Source organism: Meles meles, chromosome 7, assembly GCF_922984935.1.
Source record: "Meles meles chromosome 7, mMelMel3.1 paternal haplotype, whole genome shotgun sequence".
In the NCBI taxonomy this organism is placed as follows: Eukaryota; Metazoa; Chordata; class Mammalia; order Carnivora; family Mustelidae; genus Meles; species Meles meles.
In genome coordinates, this window is record NC_060072.1 from 86,892,744 (window position 1) to 86,914,696 (window position 21,953).

Genomic DNA, 21,953 nt, shown 5'->3' on the forward strand with positions numbered 1-21,953 from the left:
CCCCTGTATAATGTAACTTTTGAGGGTTTTGTATACGAATACATTAATGAATCTTTAGTTTATATATTATTTATATATAATTTCAAAACTATAATATTACTAGTATGTTTACTGAAAACAGCTTATTTTTTTGGATTTCCTTTTTTTAGGATAGATCTCTCTGGCTATACAATCAAATTAATGTGTGTTAGGGGCGCCTGGGTAGCTTAGTCATTAGGTGTCTTTAGGTCCAGTCATGATCCTGGGATCCTGGGATCATCCCACATTGGGCTCTCCATTCAGCAGGAAGTCTGCTTCTCCCTCCCCACTCCCCCTGCTTGTGTCCCTCTCTCTGTCAAATAAATAAATAAAATCTTTAAAAAAAATTACTATGTCAAAGTCAGGTGAAATAATTCTGAATTAACTCTGTAGTTAAGCTACAACTTGATACTTGGTTAAATTCATTTGTTTCGTTTTGTTTTTAATTTTTAGAGATTGTTTTCCACCTTGATTTAAATCTTTATTATAGTTATGAAATACAATTACATGTTTCTCTAGTCAATAGACTATATCCATATTTTTTAGTTTTTGGTTTATACTTTGTTTTGTTTTGTTTTGTTTTTTAAAGATTTTATTTATGGGGCGCCTGGGTGGCTCAGTGGGTTAAAGCCTCTGCCTTGGGCTCAGGTCATGATCTCAGGGTCATGGGATGGAGCCCCGCATCGGGCTCTCTGCTCCACAGGGAGCTTGCTTCCTTCTCTCTCTCTGCCTGCCTCTCTGCCTACTTGTGATCCCTGTCTGTCAAGTAAATAAATAAAGTCTTTAAAAAAAAGATTTTATATTTGACAAATAGAGACAGCAAGAGAGGGAATGTAAGCAGGGGGAGCGGGAGAGGGAGAAGCAGGCTTCTTGAACAAGGAGCCCAACGCGGGGCTCGATTCCGGGATCGTGACCTGAGCCAAAGGCAGACGCTTAACAACTGAGCCACCCTGGCACCCCAGAGATTTTTTTTTTAAGATTTTATTTATTTTTATTTGACAGACATTACAAGTAGGCAGAGAGGCCGGCAGAGAGAGGAGGAAGCAGGCTCCCCGCTGAGCAGGGCTCCATACCAGGACTCTGGGATCATGACCTGAGCGAAGGCAGAGGCTTTAACCCACTGAGTCACCCAGGCACCCCAGATTTTTTTTTTTTTTAAGTAACTTCTACACCCAGTGTGGGGCTTGAATTTACAATGCCAAGATCAAGAGTTGCATGCTTTACAGGCTGAGCCAGCCAGGCACCCCATTTTAACCCTTTTAGAGTACAATTTATTGGCATTAAATAGAATTCTTATTGTTGTACAAAATCACCACCTTTCATCTCCAGAAATTTTTTTTTTAAAGATTTTATTTATTTATTCATTTGACAGAGAGAGAGATCACAAGTAGGCAGAGAGGCAAGCAGAGAGAGAGGAGGAAACAGGCTCCCCGCAGAGCAGAGAGCCCGATGCGGGGCTCGATCCCAGAACCCTGAGATCATGACCTGAGCCGAAGGCAGCGGCTTAATCCACTGAGCCACCCAGGCGCCCCCCATCTCCAGAAAATTTTAAGTGTATCTTTTTTAGTTATCTCTGTACCCAGCCTGGATCATGTGTAGTCACTTGCTCTTCTGACTGAGCCAATTAGGCACCCCTCAAGAACTTTTTCATCATTGCAAACTGAAACTCTGTATCTGTTAAACAGTAACTTCCTATTACATCCTTCCCCCTAGCTCCTGGTAACCACTATTATACTTTCTGTCTCTCTGAATTTGGCTATTGTAGGTACCTCATGTAAATAAAATCAGACAATATTTGTCCTTTTATGTCTGGCTTATTTTACTCAGCTTACTATTTTCAGAGTTCATCCATGTTTTCATATGTGTCAGAATTTCAGTTCTTCTTAAGGCTAATAATATTATATTGTATGGACATACTACATTTTGCTTATCGATTCATCTGTCAGTGAGTGTTAGGGTTGCTTCTGACTTTGGGCTATAGTAAATAAAGCTGCGGTGGCACAGGCACACAAATACCTGTCTGAGTCACTGCTTTCAGTTCTTTGGGGTATATACCCAGAAGTAGAATTCTGAGATCATAGATCTATGTTCAGTATTTTTGAGGAACTGCTATCCTGCTTTCACTTGTTTTTTAAATCACACTGAAATATATGAGCTCACAGGTTTTAACGTATTTTATACGTTTCAACCCACTGCAGTCACTATTTATTTTCAATGCTCAATTGTACCATCAATGAGAGCCTCCTCTACTTGACTTCTGTATCCTTTTGATATAACTTTGTCTTTGATTATCTTCCTTGCTTTCTGGAATGAGAAAATATTTGGGGCCGAATCTGCATATTTCCTGCTCCCGGCTTGAACATCTCTAAAACATTGTGATTCCTTTTCGTGGAAAATGGTATTTAAAGACCACCATCTGGGGCACCTGGGTGGCTCAGTGGGTTAAGCCTCTGCCTTTGGCTCAGGTCATGATCCCAGGGTCCTGGGATCAAGCTACACATCAGGTTCTCTGCTCAGCAGGAAGCCTGCTTCGCCCTTTCCCACTTCTCCTACTTGTGTTCCCTCTCCCATTGTCTCTCTCTCTCTGTCAAATAAATAAATAAATAAAATCTTAAAAAAGAAAAAAAAACCCTAAACTTTAAAAAAGTAAAAAATAAAGACCACCGGGGTGCCTGGATGGCTCATTAAGTTAGGTGTTTGCCTTGGGCTCAGGTCGTGGTGCCAGGGTCCTGAGATTGAGCCCTGCATCAGGCTCCCCGCTTACCTGGGTGCTTGCTTCTCCCTCTGCCTGGCGTTCCGCCCCCTCCCCCCCCCCCCCCCCGCTTGTGCTCTCTCTCTGATAAATAAAATCTTAAAAATAAATAAATAAAGACCACCATCTAAGTGGTAGAGGTACTCATTCCTACATTGGTCCTAGGCCTTTTCAGTGGACAAAATTATAGAATTTTTTCATAATAGAAAATGTATAACAAATGCATACTGTTATTTATATTTAAAATTAGGATTGTAGGTCTTTAATTTTTTTACTTAATACTTATCTCTTGGGGCGCCTGGTTGGCTCAGTCATTGGGCGTCTGCCTTCGGCTCAGGTGATGATCCCAGGGTCCTGGGATCGAGCCCCGCATCGGGCTCCCTGCTCTGCAGGAAGCCTGCTTCTTCCTCTCCCACTCCCCCTGCTTCTGTTCCCTCTCTCGCTGTGTCTCTCTCTGTCAAATAAATAAATAAATAAAATCTTAAAAAAGTGAAAAAAATGGTACTTATCTCTTTTATCCTACACTTTACTCATTCAACCAATAATTATTGCACATACATCTACCATATTCCTTATATTTTGCTATGTGCTGGGAGTGCACATTAAAAACTTAGATTTGATCTAATTTCCACATTGTTTTTTTATCTAAATAAGTGAAGACTTTTACTTTTTTCCCCCCAAAATCTATTCACATTGGCTTCTAAACTGCTGAGCAGTATTGGATTGGCTTTAAAGCTAGTTGATCTTGGCTTATTTCTTATTTTTCCTTATTTCCATTAACTTAAACTCAGATTCCAGTAACTATAATAGTATTATACCCCTTTGTTGGCAGTGTCAAAGGAAAAACAGATTAAATAGGCTATAAATACCAAAAAAGAACTTCCATCCCAAATGGATATTATCCTAGAACAAGATGGTGTGATAACACAAGACAGTTTGCTGTCCTTGGGTCCTTAGCTTTTTGGTCAGTTGGACTGGCAGCTGACCTCTATTGTTGAAGAAACCGTTGGCCAAGAACTGTTCCTCTCACTATGTTGGTGCTGATGCCTACAACTGCACTATTAGTTTTATTCTTTGAAGTTATTTGCCCGTATTGAAATAATGTACTTGGAGAGTTAAAATTCAGATATACAACACATTAGAGTGAGTAAATATATCAGGCTTTTCTACTATGATACTTAGCTGAAATTAAGTTTGTAAAGAAGTAAAGAACTGGGACGCCTGAGTGGCTCAGTTGGTTAAGCTGCTGCCTTCAGCTCAGGTCATGATCCCAGAGTCCTGGGATCGAGTCCCACACTGGGCTCCTTGCTCAGCAGGGAGCCTGCTTCTCTCTCTGCCTCTGCCTGCTGCTCTGCCTGCTTGTGTTCTCCCTCTCTCTCACTGACAAATAAATAAAATCTTAAAAACAAAAAAAGTAAAGAACTAGGGAGCAATTGCTTGGATAGCAGACTTCTTCAGAGAATCCAGGGCAGAGGAAGCATCATGGCACTAGACACACGCGAAGATGAGAATGCATGAAAATAAATTTAAGACATGATAGTGCATTTGGAATATTCACCATTTTGTTTGTCATATGAGAGTTGGCAGGTAACAAGACCTTTGGGTGTGTATTAGTAAATATCAATTCTAAAGAGAACTAGCAATTTAAGTAACATAGTGGAGTTAAAATTTAAGAGCATAGATGTTTTGTAGTGACAATTTTGTTATTTTGTATTTTATGATTAAGTTTTATAATATACTAAAATTTAAAATAAGTCACTTCATAATTCAGAACTAGATACATGAATTTCAGACACCCAAATAGAAGACACAAGACTGAATCCATTTAAGACAGGGAATACTTTATTCAAACCCATCAGAGAAATGGACAGCTTGGGTCTGTAACAAAGCGTTGTGTTTTAAAGCATAGGTCAGTAATTGTATATGAGAGTATACACTGCTACATACAAATTAACTGATCAGAGCACAACTTTTCAATATTCAAAACAGAATAAGCTTCCCTGTAAAAGCAGCACCTTTGTGACATTTTTAACTTTAGTATTCCTCTCCTTCTTCTTCACCCTCTCCCTCAACAGAATCCACACCAACCTCCTCATAATCCTTCTCAAGGGCAGCCATGTCCTCACGGGCCTCAGAAAACTCTCCTTCCTCCATGCCCTCCCCCACATACCAGTGAACAAAGGCACGCTTGGCATACATCAGGTCAAACTTGTGGTCCAGGCGAGCCCAGGCCTCAGCGATGGCTGTGGTGTTGCTCAGCATGCACACAGCTCGCTGGACTTTGGCCAGGTCTCCACCGGGCACCACAGTGGGAGGCTGGTAATTAATGCCCACTTTGAAGCCAGTGGGGCACCAGTCCACAAACTGGATGGTACGCTTGGTCTTGATGGTGGCAATGGCGGCATTGACATCTTTGGGAACCACATCACCACGGTACAACAGGCAGCAAGCCATGTATTTACCATGGCGAGGGTCACATTTCACCATCTGGTTGGCTGGCTCAAAGCACGCGTTGGTGATCTCTGCTACAGAAAGCTGTTCATGGTAGGCTTTCTCAGCAGAGATGACAGGGGCATAGGTGGCCAGAGGGAAGTGGATACGGGGATAGGGCACCAGGTTGGTCTGGAATTCTGTCAGATCAACATTCAGGGCTCCATCGAATCTGAGGGAAGCAGTGATGGAGGACACAATCTGGCCTATCAACCTATTTAGATTAGTGTAAGTTGGGCGTTCGATATCGAGGTTTCTACGACAGATGTCATAGATGGCCTCGTTGTCTACCATGAAGGCACAATCAGAGTGCTCCAGGGTGGTGTGGGTAGTGAGGATGGAGTTGTAGGGCTCAACTACAGCTGTGGAAACCTGAGGGGCTGGGTAAATGGAGAACTCCAGCTTGGACTTCTTGCCATAATCGACAGAGAGACGTTCCATCAGCAGGGAGGTGAACCCGGAACCAGTTCCCCCTCCAAAGCTGTGGAAAACCAAGAAGCCCTGAAGACCTGTGCACTGGTCAGCCTGGTAGAAAAAAGAAACAGAGAAAACGTATGATTACTGCTCTTTGCAATATATATCCTAAGTAAATATATTTTCACTTTTCATACAAGTCCAAGAATACAGATCTTATTTTGACAAGAAACACTTACATGGAGACCTTCCTAGAATTACTAAGCATTTCTTACTTAAATGACACCAAATAGTTCATGCTTTAATTGGATTTTTAAAGAAAAACTATAAAGGAATAGTTTACCTCACTCCATTACATTTTAATTCTGTGTCTGAGATGAAAAGAACCTATTTCAAGTGTCTTCCTTAGGATCATTATTTACTTCTTGAGAATAAACATACCAGCTTCCGAATTCGGTCCAAGACAAGGTCAATGATCTCCTTGCCAATGGTGTAGTGCCCTCGGGCGTAGTTGTTGGCAGCATCTTCCTTGCCTGTGATGAGCTGCTCAGGGTGGAAGAGCTGGCGGTAGGTGCCAGTGCGAACTTCATCTGGAAAAGGCAAACACAGCAGCCCCCCTTCACTCACCACCTGCACAAGCCTGCTCAACTTCACCGGCTCCACGGAGCCTCAAGACAGACCTCCCGTCCCAGACCCCCCGGGGAGTTCACTGGGGTTACTGAGGCCAACTCACCAATGACTGTGGGTTCCAGGTCTACGAACACGGCCCTGGGCACATGCTTGCCAGCGCCCGTCTCACTGAAGAAGGTGTTGAAGGAGTCGTCTCCTCCCCCGATGGTCTTGTCACTTGGCATCTGGCCATCGGGCTGAATGCCGTGCTCCAGGCAATAGAGCTCCCAGCAGGCATTGCCGATCTGGACACCAGCCTGGCCGACGTGGATGGAGATACACTCACGCTGTGGGAAGGAAAAAAAGAAAATTGTAAAATTAGGTTATGTTAGCGTTTTGAATTTTCAGTAAATTTTTGAAAATAATTCTAATTATATACAGGTATTCTTCAAGTGTATTTGAGATTATCCCTAACTCAACAGAAATTATTAAGGAAAAGCACCTGCTAAAATGCTGCAGATGGGTGTGGTCTGAATAATAATGTGGCGCTATTTAACCCATGTTCAAGCCCATTGTTTCCAGTCATGCTTGAATAGAAATTTTTTATATTTAAAATATATTTAAAGCAGATTTTGTAAAATGAAGTAAGTTAAATTTAATCATTAATTAATTAGAATCAGTATTACTAATGCTTTCCTTTAAATGAGGAATTTCTTCTACATTTGACTTGGAATTTTAACATGGACATCTGCACTGCAGCTGAGGCTAGATGCCACACCCCTCTGCAGTCTATCTGCAGAATCCATTAGTACTAGCGGACTGGAAGCTAAACAAGGTCTGCCTCCTGCATTGCTGCATTTGCTGTGCCTGGTACTAGCCTGTTCTGTCTGCTACATTATTTAACAGAGTAAGTTCTATTTCCAGAAACTGCCTACATGATCTCATTGTGCTATTCTGCCAGTTTTCCTTTTCTGACCCCGGCTGGGACCATATGCCTACATTAAAATGAATTAATGTAGATGCACTAGAACAAAAGACAGCTGGACAGAGGATAGTTCTTTGTCTGCAGCATTTTCATTACTTAAAAAGAAGTCTTTCCAGAATCTTCTCCACTGCAAAAGACTGAAAAATTATTAGTATCTTTAAAACAACTGTTCCTAAATCAGAAAAATATCAGAGGATCTACTTAAGAATAAAAGCCCGGGTGAAAGGATAATGAAATATTTATTTGAAACAACAAAATAGTATTTTCATTCTGAGATTGTCTACTCACCACATAATATTCATACTTATCATGTTCAATAAGAGATTTTCTTCTCTATGGTCTTTATGGCTACAAGTTCCATTGTCTACCCATTGTCTAGTCACTGACATATGGGCGGGGGCGGGGTGGGGGTGGGGAAGGGCGTTTCCCTGGGTTCTGGGCGTTAGGGTACCCTGGCTCTCCACGGTGGGCTTTTTCTCTTGCTGAATGTGCGCCTAGCACACAGAGACGGGACAGACGGACAGACAATAAAGACACACACACTCCAGTCAGTCAGGGCGGGGTGGCTCCAGACCAGACTTTAAAGGGCTTGTCAAGAGAACTGTGATTTTTGCATCTCAAGAAAAAAATATTTCATCTAAGTTTTAACAGTGAGTGAAAAACCTTTTAACGCCTACATTTCCACAATGATGAAAGGCTTTTAGTTAAGTCTTCTGACCGGGGAGGTTTTAGTGAGGGCGAACCCCGCCCAGTGGCTCTAAGGCCGGAGAAGCCAGAAACAAACAACTCCGCCCCTGCGCCGCCCTGACGCGGGCTGCCAGGGGCTCCAGCAGAAACTAACCATTTTGTCCCCGCTAATATACGGGTATCCTTCTAAAATGCCAAAGAACCGTGGAGGGATCTTTTTATACTAACCCAAGGTTCCGCTTTCTCTCTGTGCTTTCCCGCCCCCCTCCCCCCTTCCCAGCTACACCCACTGAGCTCGGGTCATTTTGGACGAGTTCTTCCCTCCCTCCCCCTGGGAACAACGCCAGGAAGAAAAGCCTCTCCGAGCCACACGAAAACCCTGCGCGCAGACGCTGGGGCCGGGCAGACAACGCCACGACCGCCTTTCCCTGCCCCAGACCCTTTCGTCACCGACAGATGGGCTGCTGGCGGCTCGGAAGGTCTCAGATAACAACTACTCGCTCTGTGCTGCCTTTGTTCTTCCCCACGGTCGAGCTGCGCCGGGGCGCGGTACTGGCTGGGCTCCTGCACCCCGCACTGCGGCGGCGGCCGGGCTCGAGGATGTGGGGCAGCACAGCTAAACCTCGCACGCAAAGCATAAAGGCTACCCTTAGCCAAAGAAATTGTAAAGGAAAAAGGGCTTAAGGTTTTCCAAGTAGATCTTGGGGGACTGACCCCACCCAATGGCCACAAAGAGCCAGAGAAAGAAGATTCTTACCATGGTTGCTGCTTTGCGTCTGCCGAGCAGATGGCGGAGAGGAAGAGGAGAGGTTGTTGCTTCTTACAGCGCGACTCTTAGGCGGTCGATGTAAGAGAACCTGCGGCACATGGGCGGATGCGGCTCCCTATATACAACTCGGTCACCATGGGGATGGGCTGGGGCCTTTTCCTGTTGGTCCAGACCCCTCGATCTGCCCGGAGAAGCCACGACAGAAGAGTGGTGATTGGTGCAAACAACATGGGATGAGGTAATCTCTCCCCCACCCCCTTTTCTCTAGCATCCATAGACTCTTTGCATCCTTCAGACAAAGAGACTGTGCAAAAACAGTCAGCCGAGCATCCATTATGGGGTGGGGTTGGGGGGGGGAGGGGGCGGGAGAAGGCAAGAAAAAGAACTTGAATTGGATGATTTTTATATTGCTTAAACCTCATACTACAGTTAAAATCACCAATGTAGGTTTTCTCCAACACTTATATCGGAGATTTTGTGTTGAGATGAAATATTTAATGGAAAATTACTCCCAGCCCCTCTCTCAAAGTATCCTAAATTCTGCCACATTCAAGGAAGTTTCAGCATCTCTAATTGCTTTACAGATAAAGTAGGAGAGAAGATGGGAATGATGCTTAAAATGGCTTGGGTAAATGTGATTTTTTTTAAATATAAAAAAGAGGTTTAATAATAGAGCCACCCAAAATGGTTTTTCAAGTTCAAGTAATTTATCTTCAGACCTTCTTTTGCACCCCTCCCCCAAATAGCTAAACAAAAAGGGAAGATGGAAGAAAACCATACTAAATATGGAAGTACACAAGTACTTCTAACATGGTGATAATTAAGATCCAAGAAACATACCATAGTTAAATAGACTATTAGAAATATTCCTTTACCAGAAGTCTGTGTAATGTATTTTATGTAGTGTATTGTTCCTTAAAATGAATCGTTTTTCCTGATACAAAATGGAGAAAATACAAGGAGTTCAGAAGATAGTGCTGTTACCTGTGCCATGCAGTTATATTTTGCATTGTTCTTTTTTTTGTTTTGTTTTGTTTTGTTTTTCTGGAAAGAGAAGAATAGACGAGAAGAGAAGAATAACTAAACCATCAAATTAGAAAGGAGAGCTGTGTAATGTAAGAAAGAAAACCATTTGCAATTTTGTCTCCATCCACAGACAACTATGTTAGCTTAATAACTGCATTTCTTTTTTGTGTAGTTCTTGTGTGAATTCGGTAAATCTTCTCAGAGATTGGGCTTCTAACTGTGGGAATTGTGGCCAGCCTCACACCGTTGCTATTCAACTAGAGACTCTGGTGGTTGCTGAATTGCCTCTTGGGACAAAAAGGCTTTGCTTTCACCCCTAGGAAATGGATTGCAGTAACATTCTTTTGCTATTTAGAAAGGCTCTATTATCAACAAGGATGGGCTATGAAGAATAAGACTCTGGACTCTCCACCTGATGTTGCTAATGAAATTTCAGAGGTAAAAGAGGTTTGCTATGACCACCAAGGTTGAAAATATATATTCTCGCAGATGATTTTTTTATGTTCAGTTTTCAGCAACAGCTTTTCAGGGTCTGCAGCACCATTTACAGTGCTCTGCGGAGCCCATTCATTCCTGCTGGGCTGGCAGGCAGGCAGAGCAGGCGTGGGAGGGAGGGACTTGAGACAGCTGCTGCAGGTTGTGGTGTGACAATGGCTGCCATGGATTTTTCGAGCCTGCTCTCCATAGCTCTGCTTTACTTGTTCAAGTCTGCTGCAGTAGTCTCCCTAGGGAAAAATAAAACCCAACACACAACTCGTTGTATCTACTTCTCGCACATTTCATAGGAAAAATAATCTTCAACATCCATCTTATCTCCATCCCTTTAGCAAATAAAATTATATTTCAGTAAAAAGACAGGAGAATTAAGGACAGTTTGAATGTTTCTTTCTGCACCTAGATGTACATTTAATAAAAATAAGAATTAAATGACATTGGGGAGTATAAGATTTATAAGTCGCTCATTGAAAATACTTCTTATGAAATATTAATAGTCAAATAAAAGAAACGCTGCTGGACCATGGTAAAGTGTACAAATCTTTCCTTATAGAATGAGAGGCACAGTCTTGAATTTTATTTTCTTTACATTGTAAAAGAAATGTGTCATTTTCCCAATAGTCTCAGTTCCTTATGCAGTTTACAGAGGATTAAATAAAAGAGAGACGTGTTCATGCAATTGATTCTTTGTAATTCTATCTCAGAACTATTCTGTTCCTTATGCAAATGAGGATTTTTTTTCTCCCCTTGGGTATAAGTAACAATAAGATCTAGGTCAGAAATAGATTACTTGAGCACTGATAATCTTAAATATATAAATGGGAGAGCAGAGGGAAATAATTAATCTCTTCTTTTTCCCTCATTATCTGACTTAATAGCATGCAAACTATTAAAAAGATTTTTTACTAGTTCACCTCTTATTTTTTTCTGCCAATTTCTTTTACTTACAAAGTATAAGTATTCTACTAATAAATTCATCATGTCCATGGTAAGATTAGCATAAAACATCTTTTCTTTTATAGTATTTGTAGAATTTAAATGATTTATTTGTGTATCTACACCTCTTCTGCATTAAAATGTGAATCCCAGTCCCTGGCAAAGTGCCAAGTATACATTAGACATTATACACACGTTTCTTGAATTAAATGAACAGTTTCTCTCTGTGCATATTTTCATTAACTACTATAATGACTAACTTAAAGGTATTGAATAAGTATTTTGCCTTTTTTATTCAATAAGCATTTACTGGGTTTTTACAGTGAGTCCTTGACCATCCTAGATAGTGTGAGTAACTCAGAGGTAGTAAATGGTCTCTTTTTTCTAGAGTCTTCCATTTTTTTTTTTTTTTTTTTTTTTTAGGATTTTATTTATTTATTTGAGAGAGAAAACAAGCAGAGGGGAGAGAGAGAGAAAGAAGCAGGCTTACCTCTGAGCAGGAAGCCCAATGCAGGGCTCCATCCCAGAGCCTGGAGATCAAGACCCACACCAACGACAGACACACGTAACCAACTGAGCCGCTCAGGCGCCCCTAGAGTCTTCCAATCTAACTGAAGTAATAAAACAAGTACATGTATATAGAACAGCGTGTGTTTGTAAGTATACGGAGAGGAGCTTTGTAGAATCCATTGCAAAACCCCATGTGTTATAATTTATGTAGGAAACAAGAAAGTTGTCTAACACTTTTTTCTTCTTACTTATTCACTTCCTATTTATCCCTAAATCCATTCAGTCTGGATTCTGCTCTTACCACTCCTTGAAACCAAATGCCCTCCATGGTTGTTGCTAAATCCACTGTACACTTTTTAGTCCTTGTTGATCTGTGATAAGCTTTGTCACAGTTGATATTTTATCTCTTTCTTGGAACACTTTCTTCCCTTGTCCTCAGAAACTCTACATTTTCTGGGTTTCCCTCTTACATTTTTTTGTTTCTTCTCTGTCTCTGCTGGTTCCTCCTCCTTTACCAATCTTTAAATGTTGGGAGTTTCTCAAGGTTCAGTCCTAGACTCTTTCCTCATTTTATTCTATATGATCTTAGTCACTCCTAGATGATGGTAAGTGCATTCATTCCCAAGGCTTCAAATCCTTTTTATATGCACATCACTTCTTAACAACTCCAGATTGTGTAGTAAATTTCCAGTCTCTGGCTGGGTTTCTCACAGGTATCCCAAATTGAACTAGGTATCTTCTCATAAATACATACCTCCTCCAAGGTTCTCTTGCTCAGTAAATGCAGAAGCATCCATCTGGATTCTCATACCGAAATGAGAATTACTCTTGTTATCTCTCTCTCCTTTTCTAACCACCATAGAATCAGTCACTAAGTCCTGTCAAGTCTACCTCCTAAATCGCTCTCAAATCCTGTGCTTTTCTCTCCGTCTCAACCACCTCCATTCTGGTAAGTACATCATCTTTTGCCTGGACAACGTTAGTACCCTCCTAGATTTTCTGTATACTTGCTCTACCCCACCCAGTTCAGTCTTCACACAACAGCCGAAGTGATCTGATTATAATACGTCTCAGAGATCATGTCACGTAATACAGATCATGTCACTCCACTGCTTAAAGCAGATCAATGGGTGGCTGTTAGTTTTAAAATGAAGATCCCAAATCCTAAATATGGCTGCTTCAATTCTATAATAGAAGGAAATCTTATACTTAAAAAAACCTGTGAAAGGACATATTGATTTAAAATTGTGTTAAAATTGAGATAATTTCCTGAAAGTTGATTTTGGTAGGGAGGCAAAGGAGTTATAAAAGCTAGCTAGTCACTTTGTAATTATTATGCTATAAAATTCTATTTTATTCATTTTTGTATTTATGCAATTTTAGAATAAAAAATTTAACAATATAAACCCATGAGTTCATAAAGATACCACAAAGGAAAAATAAAAATAGAAAAAAGTAAATTAAAAATAAGCATCTGATACCATTGCACCACTGGAAGTAACTAGGACACCAACTCCACACTCCACACATGGGCAATCAAATAAATGAAGATCTGAGGGGTGTCTGCATGGCTCAGTCATTTGAGAGTCCGACTCTTGATTTCGGCTCAGGTCAGGATCTCAGGCCCATGAGATTGAGCCCTGAGTCAGGCTGCATGCCTGCTTAAGATTCTCTCTTTCCCTCTCCCTCTGTCCCTCTCACCCTGCCCCTCTAAAAATTTTTTTAAAATTAAAGTACTTCAGGAAAGAAAAAGGGAAAAAAATGATAGAAATTGTGGCAAAACTCTTGATAATTGTTAAATGTTAACGATGTGTATATGGAGTTCATTATACTGTTTTCTCTATTTTGGGGTATGTTTGAAAAAAATTTTTTAAAGATTTGTTTGTCAGAGAGAGTGCAAACGGGGGAGTGGGGGAGTGGCAGGCAGAGGGAGAAGGAGGCTCCCTGCTGAGCAGGGAGCCTAATGTGGAACTTGATCCGAGGCCCCCAGGATGGTGACCTGAGCTGAAGGCAGTCGCTTAACTGACTGAGCCACCCAGGCGTCCCTGTTTGAAAATTTCTTAATAAATTAAGAATTTCTCGGGGCGCCTGGGTGGCTCAGTGGGTTAAATCCTCTGCCTTCGGCTCAGGTCGTGATCCCAGGGTTCTGGAATCGAGCCCCGCATCAGCTCTCTGCTCATCAGCGGGGAGCCTGCTTCCTCCTCTTTCTCTCTGCCTGCCTCTGTCTACTTGTGATCTCTGTCTGTCAAATAAATAAAATCTTTAAAAATAAATTAATTAATTAAGAATTTCTCAATAAGTACTAAAAAGGGGTGTCCCTGTTTGAAATTTTCCTTTTTTTTTTTAAAGAATTTTAAAAATTTATTTATGTATTTGACAGAGAGAGAAAGATCACAAGTAGGCAGAGAGAGCAGAGGCGGGCTCCCAGCTGAGCAGAGAACCCAATGTGGGACTCGATCCCACCACCCTGAGATCATGACCTGAGTCGAGGCAGAGACTTAACCCACTGAGCCACTCAGGCGCCTGTTTGAAAATTTCTTAATAAATTAAAAATTTCTCAATAAAATAAGTACTAAAAAAGGGCACCTGGGTGGCTCAGCCGTGGGGCGTCTGCCTCTGGCTCAGGTCATGATCCCGGGGTCCTGGGATGAAGCCTCACATCGGGCTCCCCACTAGGCAAGAAGCCTGCTTCTCCCTCTCCCACTCCCCCTGCTTGTGTTCCCCCTCTCTCTGTCTCTATCTCTCTGTCAAATAAATCTTTAGAAAATAAGTACTAAAAAGAGGAAATTGTGGATGTTGAAGACAATTTGTATCTGCTTCACAATTTATTCTGTACTACTTTGAAGAGAAAGTTATAGAAATTTGAAGAGAAGGAAAATGTCCTTGTATTAAGAGCTATGGTTTATCATGGAAGTCTTCACTCAGAATGGTGGCTTATAACCAAATGCTACAGAGGTAGAGTGAGTACTTTTAACAGGGAACATTATGTTAGCAAAGACATAGTATGATGTTGATCTGATGTACCAGGGAGAGCAAAAACGTTGTCTCAATTTGGGCATGCAAAGGAATGATGGATGAAGTGTTATATGTGAGAAGTGGAGCTAGTTAATGAAACATTTTGAACTCCAGTCTGAAGAAGGAGTTTGGGCTTGAGTCCACAGGCAGCGTGAAGCTTTTGTATTCTTATAGAAAAGAGTGAACAACATTTTAATAAGATTAATATCAATATATTAATTTATATTTATAATTTATAAATATAATTCTATATTTTTAGTATTTATAAATTTTGTAATTTATAAAATTAATCTGACAGCTAAGTGAAGTAGGGAAAGAGGCTGGATAATGGCACCAATAAGGAGGTTATTGCAATAATTTAAGCAGAATGTCTCAGACCTTCATAATTACAGAAGGAATGGTTAGAAAGGGATAAGAAAAGAGACCATCCTCCATATACACGATGGAGTATTATGCCTCCATCAGAAAGGATGAATACCCAACTTTTGTAGCAACATGGACGGGACTGGAAGAGATTATGCTGAGCGAAATAAGTCAAGCAGAGAGAGTCAAGTATCATATGGTTTCACTTATTTGTGGAGCATAACAAATAACATGGAGGACATGGGGAGATGGAGAGGAGAAGGGAGTTGAGGGAAATTGGAAGGGGAGATGAACCATGAGAGACTATGGACTCTGAAAAACAACCTGAGGGTTTTGAAGGGGTGGGGGGTGGTAGGTTGGGGGAACCAGGTGGTGGGTAATAGGGAGGGCACGTATCGCATGGAGCACTGGGTGTGGTGCAAAAACAATGAATACTGTTACACTGAGAAGAAATTTTTAAAAAGTGAAAAAAAAAGAAAAGATTCATATCCAAATGACATATTTATTATAAAATGAAGTATAACTACAAATAAAGATTTTTCTTACAATCATACAAAAAAAAAAAAAAAAAGAAAAAAAGAAAGAAGAAAAGAGACCATCCAAAGGAAGAATCCCAAGTGGTGACTGGTGAAACATGAGGCAAAAAGGAAAGAGGAAAAATTAACCCTTAAAGTTTTGAACTTGGTGGATTAGAGCATGAAATAGTTGATACTGGTGCTCTTTATAAAAATGGGGAAGTTATTGGGGACACCTGGCTGGCTCAGTCTGTAGAGCATGCAGCTCTTGGTCCCAGGGTTGTGAGTTCAAGCCCCACTTTGGGTATAGAGCTTACTGAAAATAATAAAGAAAAAGAGAGAAAGGAAAGAAGGAAAGAAGGAAGGAGGAAGGAAGGAAGGAAATAGGGAAGTTGAAAAGGGATACAAGTCTGAGCAGGAAATGCATTTGTGGGGGGGGGCTGTCAATCAGTTGATGTGGTCTTACAGTTGAATGTCACACGGTTTGCGGTGATAGAGGGATTGAGGGCAGAAGTCTTGGAAGTTGCTGGGAATTTGAGAGAGGTAAGGAGTAGAGGGGTGGAGATGCATATTTAAAACCTAATGAAAGGGGTGCCTGGGTGGCTCAGTGGGTTAAGCCTCTGCCTTCAGCTCAGGTCATGATCCCAGGGTCCTGGGATCGAGCCCCGCATCAGGCTCTCTGCTCAGCAGGGAGCCTGCTTCCCCCCCCCCCCACCCGCCTGCCTCTCTGCCTACTTGTGATCTCTGTCTGTCAAATAAATAAATAAAATTAATTAAAAAAAATAAAAAATAAAACCTAATGAAAACAGCATTGTATGCTGGCAGTATGGTATGAGAATAGAATTCTCCAAATATAACCCAGAATTTCAAGGGGAAACACAATTCCTGTGCATGCAGTTATGTTCACCATGTGAAAAGCTTTTCTTTTTTCTTCTTTATTTTGAAAACTTTTTATCGAAGGATATCATACGTGCATAAATTTTTACCAATCATAAATTTACACTTTGGTGAATTTTGCAAACTTAACATTATTAGTAGTGTAACCAGCAAGCAGATCAAGAAACAGAGCATTATCACTATGTGAGAAGCCTCCACCTTGTACCTCTACCCAGTCATAATCTGCTCTCAAAGCTGTTACCCCCTAGGCGCCTGGTTGGCTCATTAGGTAAAGCAGCCGGGTCTTGGTTTACACTCAGGTCATGATCTCAGGGTCCTGGGATAGAGGCCTGCATCGGACTGCAGATTTTCCTGCATTACATTACAACTTCAGTAAGTTTGAGCTCCACCTTGGGTGTAGAGATTAATTAAAAATAAAATCTTAAAAAACAAACAGTAGAGGACTGAAGAAGAAGAAGCAGCAGCAGCAGCAGCAGCTGAAGAAGCAGGAGTGGGAGTGGGGGAGGAGGAGGAGAAGAAGTAGTCGTGGTGGTGTAAGGAAACGAATAAAAAAGAACTGGCCAAAAAGGGAGGAAAAGCAGAAGATATTGATGTTACAGAAACAAAGGGCAGTGTCAAAACTGAGTCAAAACTGAGGAAGGGCAGTGTCAATTAGAGTGCTGAATAATAACGAATACAGCAGAGGGGGTGTTAATAAGGGCAGGGGAATGTTCATTGGATTTAGCAACAAGGAAATAAGTATATAGCAAGGCTTGACACGAATACCTAAAACATGTTTCTTGGCCCAGAGGAGTTCAAGGTCCTGACTGAAACTGTTACTACAATACATTGTGTCAAGTGCTGTGAGAGAGGACAGCGCAGGAGCTGCCAACGCAAAGAAGTGTGTTAAATTTCCCAACTTCATCCCAGTATCGTGTTCACTGTCTCACACCACCCCGTTGCCCCTACCTCCTTCGCGGAATGCACACTGCCCTTCCTCATGCGAGTTGGAGTAAATTCAAGCAAGTAGGTTTCTCTTAAATTCTCTAACAAAAACATATCTTAAACTCTAAATTTAAACAAGGTATGGACATGATTATGCTGACATGACGAATTTGCACTTATCTTTACTTTAGGGTTCAGTACTGATCAATGTGGTGAGTGACTTAGTTCTCAATATATATGGCCTTTAAAAACCATCCTTGGCCAAATTCCACCATTAACAGTTTAGGTAAGATTATGACCCGCATCTGAATTCAGAATTTTGTTTAGAGCTTAACATTATCTTTCTCAAACTCTGGTCAACACAACGCAACATTACTAAATAATCGTTTTTTTCTGGATAATAATGGTAAGAATTATCAGTGATTCTGGTAACCGAGTTTCATCTATTTTGGGAAGGACTTTGGTGTGTATAGCAGAGAGAAATATTAATGAATTTCTATTCCAGAAGTAATCCAAACACCTGTACTCTGTTAAAAACAAATCTCTGGCATTGTAATATAAGCTTTGAGGTCACTCACGGGTGTTCAGTCACTTACTGAAGCACTCTTTTGAACATCGTATTTATGCCCTGAGATATACATTTTAATTTTTAATTTTGCTCTGACATATTGGGGAGGTGGTTTACCTAAGCCTATTGACATGTGGGAAAAGGGACAATTTGAAGAGGCTCAAAGGCATCCTGAGAAGAGAAGAAAGAGAAGGAATTAGGGAAGACAGTAGATAATCTCAGTTTTCCATAAAATGCAATTTATAATTTGGTTGCATTTCATTAACCCAAATTACACACACTCACAAGAATGCACACTGACCAGCTTTGCTTCCGTTTCCCTCCCCCCACCCTTTCTCCTTAAAGCAGATGGAAATTAGGTGGCAGACTGGGAAGGTTGCCATGGTGCCCTGGCTACAAGGATTTGATAGTAGTCAAGTGAAGCTCCAGAGTCCCCTCCCCCAACCGTCCAATGTGGGCTTCTCTTTTTCTTTCAAATTCTTGTTTTAACTAATTCTATAGTATAGATAAGTCAGGGTGAGATTGATAGACGAGTAAACAACAGAATAGATGCATTGATGTAAGAAGTAAAATACTAAGGAATTGTAACATCCATTTTTATGTAGCACTAGCCACACAAAAAGTCAGAATTCACTTTTTTTTTTTTAAGATTTTATTTATTTATTTGACAGACAGATCACAAGTAGGCAGAGAGGCAGGCAGAGAGAAAGAGAGAGGCAGGCTCCCTGCTGAGCAGAGAGCCCGATGAGGGACTCGATCCCAGGACTCTGAGACCACAACCTGAGCCGAAGGCAGTGGCTTAACCCACTGAGCCACCCAGGCGCCCCCAGAATTCACTTTTAAAATGACTTATACAACGTGCTCCCAACTTCAGGACTTGTATTTCTTTCTGGCTTTATCCCCTTGGATGACCTGCAGGTATCTCAAGTTCAATATATCTAAATGGAATTAGTTATTTTTCTCCATTACCCTTAGTATTCTATATTCTCAATTACTCTGTGTTCTCAAGGTCAGCTCATTGTCATCTTTCTAGTCTACCAAGATAGATTAAAATAACAACCTTATATAATAATACAACCTTATATAACTTTTACATAATATTTCCTATATGCCAAATGCTATTCTTAGCACTTTATGTATATCAACTCTTTTAAGTTAATCCCAACTGATCACTAAATTCTATCAATTATATTTCAAATTGTCTTAATAAATATTTCCAAATGAGCAAATGACTAATTATCTAAAGCTTGACCAACTTTATTAATGGTAGAATACATAGGACTTGGTCTTTGAAGCTTCCTCTTTAAGTATTACATATATAAATCTAAGAGCCAAAATAGTAGAGGATAGCCCTTTATAACATATTAGAATCATCCTCTATACTGGTGTTTCCTAAATGTGCTGAAATAACGAGGGTGATAGTTAAAAATACTGCTTCCCAGTCCCCTCACCAGAAAATCTAATTTAGTAGGTCTAAATCAGTCAATGGTATTCTCTTAGAATTAATATTTACCATTTTGGAACTTACAAGTTTTAATGGTTTTGGGTGGTATGATTCAGTTATTTCTGAATTCTGAAAACCACTGGACAAGTTGACAGAGAATTACTCTCTAGACTGTTGTAATCTTAAAAGACAGAACTCCCCAAAACAGGTGTTTGGGAAACATTATCAGTCTCCATTTAGATTTAAAAATCAATTATGGGGGCACCTGAGTGACTCAGTTGGTTTAACACCTGACTCTTGCTTTTGGATAGGGTCATGATCTCAGGGTCCTGGGATTGAGCCAGGGGTCAGGCTCCTCGCTCAGCAGGGAGTCTACTTGAGGATTCTCTCTTTCCCTCTCCCTCTGCCCCCCCCTACTCTCTCTCTTTCTCAAATAAGTAAATAAATCTTTTTTAAAAAATCATTTATGCATGTGCAGAAAAGAAGAAATGTTGTGTTTTTCTTCATCTGCCCAGCCTATAAGATCGTTTAGGAAACACTTCTTCATTCTGCTTCAACACTGATGATGCATGTATAGAAAAGAAAGGATTAGAAAAGGCTGTGGGTTTGTTTTTTTTTTTTTTTTTTACCTGTTTCTAAGAAAAGCTACCTGTTATTTTAGTATACAGATTATAAGAGATATAGAGGTTGGGGCGCCTGGGTGGCTCAGTGGGTTAAGCCTCTGCCTTCAGCTCAGGTCATGATCTCAGGGTCCTGGGATTGACCCCCACATGGGGCTCTCTGCTCATCAGGGAGCCTACTTCCTCCTGTCTCTCTACCTGCCTCTCTGCCTACTTGTGATCTCTCTCTCTCTCTCTGTCAAATAAATAAATAAAATCTTAAAAAAAAAAAAAAGATATAGAGGTTTACTCAAGATAGCATGGCCTGAAATAAGTTCCCTCCGTGGAAGATTGTCTCTGGATTTAGTATATGCAATAAGCCCACTATTTTTTTAAAATGATTTCAGTATTTTTAGATATGTGAGATAGACTTCACTCTCACCCCTCACGTTACTAAGCAACAAGTCATACAGTCGCTAGGAAACAGACTAGCAAGCTTGGGGGCACTTCAGTTCCCTTATCACCTTGCATAACACATGACTATACCCTAGAGAGTTTTACAGTCTTGGAGAAAAGAGGGAAAAGTTAATGGCATATAGAAAGGTTAGAAAAAGTGACAGGGGCAGGGGAATAGAATAAGGAAAAGAGCAAGGTATTTGAGAAGAGTGTGTGAGCTTGGCGGGGAAAGGCTATTACGCAATTTCCTTGAATGAGTCATGGAAAAACCTTAAATTGCCAGTGCTCTATTTCATATTCTGTATGCTTCTACCTTTTCTAGAAACAAATTAGAGACTATACTTGGAGAAGAGGATCTTTCAGATAGCATTACTGAATATTATCAGAAGGATAAAAATCGATTGTAACTTTGTAGAAGATTGCCTATTACAAACACATTAAACAAGTCACACCTTATTTAAAATGCCATATCAGACCTGCAATACTGTTTCATTCCATTTCTCCCCCAAAATAGTAAAAATGGACAGCACTAAGAGAGAGGTTAGAATATAAGTGTTCTTGAACAAATTGATGTTCCTGGGCAGTGTGTTTCTGTACAAAAGTTTAAAAATCAAATATAAAAGGGGGAAAGAAGAAGCTCTTGTGCTCTACCTAGAAGACTGTTGGATCTGAAATAAGACACCAGGCTCCAGGTTTCATTGTGTGCATGTGAAAGGTTGAGTCTTTGTGTCTCTGTGGCATTTACTGTTGCTGGCAACCAGGAAGCTCCCTAGCAATTGTTGCTAAGTCCTCAGTGCCTCTGTTTGCCTGAAACCTTAATCAGTGCCAGAAACACCAGAGATAAAAATCATTGCACAAAACCCAGCGCCCATTATCCCCAATGGTCCTGCCGCAAACAGTCTGTCTTGTGTTCCGTGAAAATCAGTGTCAAATGGAGACTTCACACCAATAGTTCATCCTCGATATCCTCTCCATGAATGCCTGTTCTTTCAGTGCAGGGCACTGAGAGAACACTGAAGAATGGTTTAATTAAAGTAAAAGTTATATTCTGGTGTCACCAGATTTAACTAAATGCCTAACAGTGTGAAAGAGGGACACAGACAAGAAAGATTTCATCAGATTTAGATGACTTCCAGTTCTGATGTCCCATCATGTTTATTTGACAGCTTGAGGTCACCTTAGTGACCACAGAAGTCATGGTACAAATGATGGTACCATTTTCAATAGGACTCCAGAGACTCTGATAAAGATCCGTGTCAGGATCACCCCCAGAAATAACCCACATCATCTCTTGACATTAAACATTGGCTCTTAGGTGAGCTTCACCGACCTGTACAACCCACTACTCACGCCATCTTATACAAACACACCTTAAAATTTTGCTTCCTGTGTATTTCCTACCCAGGTGTAGACAGTTAGATCTTTGAACTTACCTGGAAACAGTTGCAAATCCGGGCTGAGATTTAGAAAAGATTGATGCT

General features: G+C 40.8%; 1 protein-coding gene across 1 annotated transcript; it reads right to left on the reverse strand.

Annotated features, from left to right (window-relative positions):
• Window positions 1–4,590: 4,590 nt before the first annotated feature.
• Window positions 4,591–8,853, reverse strand: TUBA1A (tubulin alpha 1a). Its single transcript, XM_046011466.1, has 4 exons — window positions 8,713–8,853; window positions 6,408–6,630; window positions 6,116–6,264; window positions 4,591–5,785 (listed from the first exon to the last, which is right to left on the reverse strand). The coding sequence occupies exons 1-4, from the start codon at window positions 8,713–8,715 to the stop codon at window positions 4,805–4,807; spliced, it is 1,356 nt and encodes a 451-aa protein (XP_045867422.1). The 5' UTR covers window positions 8,716–8,853; the 3' UTR covers window positions 4,591–4,804.
• Between the last annotated feature and the right edge of the window lie 13,100 nt (window positions 8,854–21,953).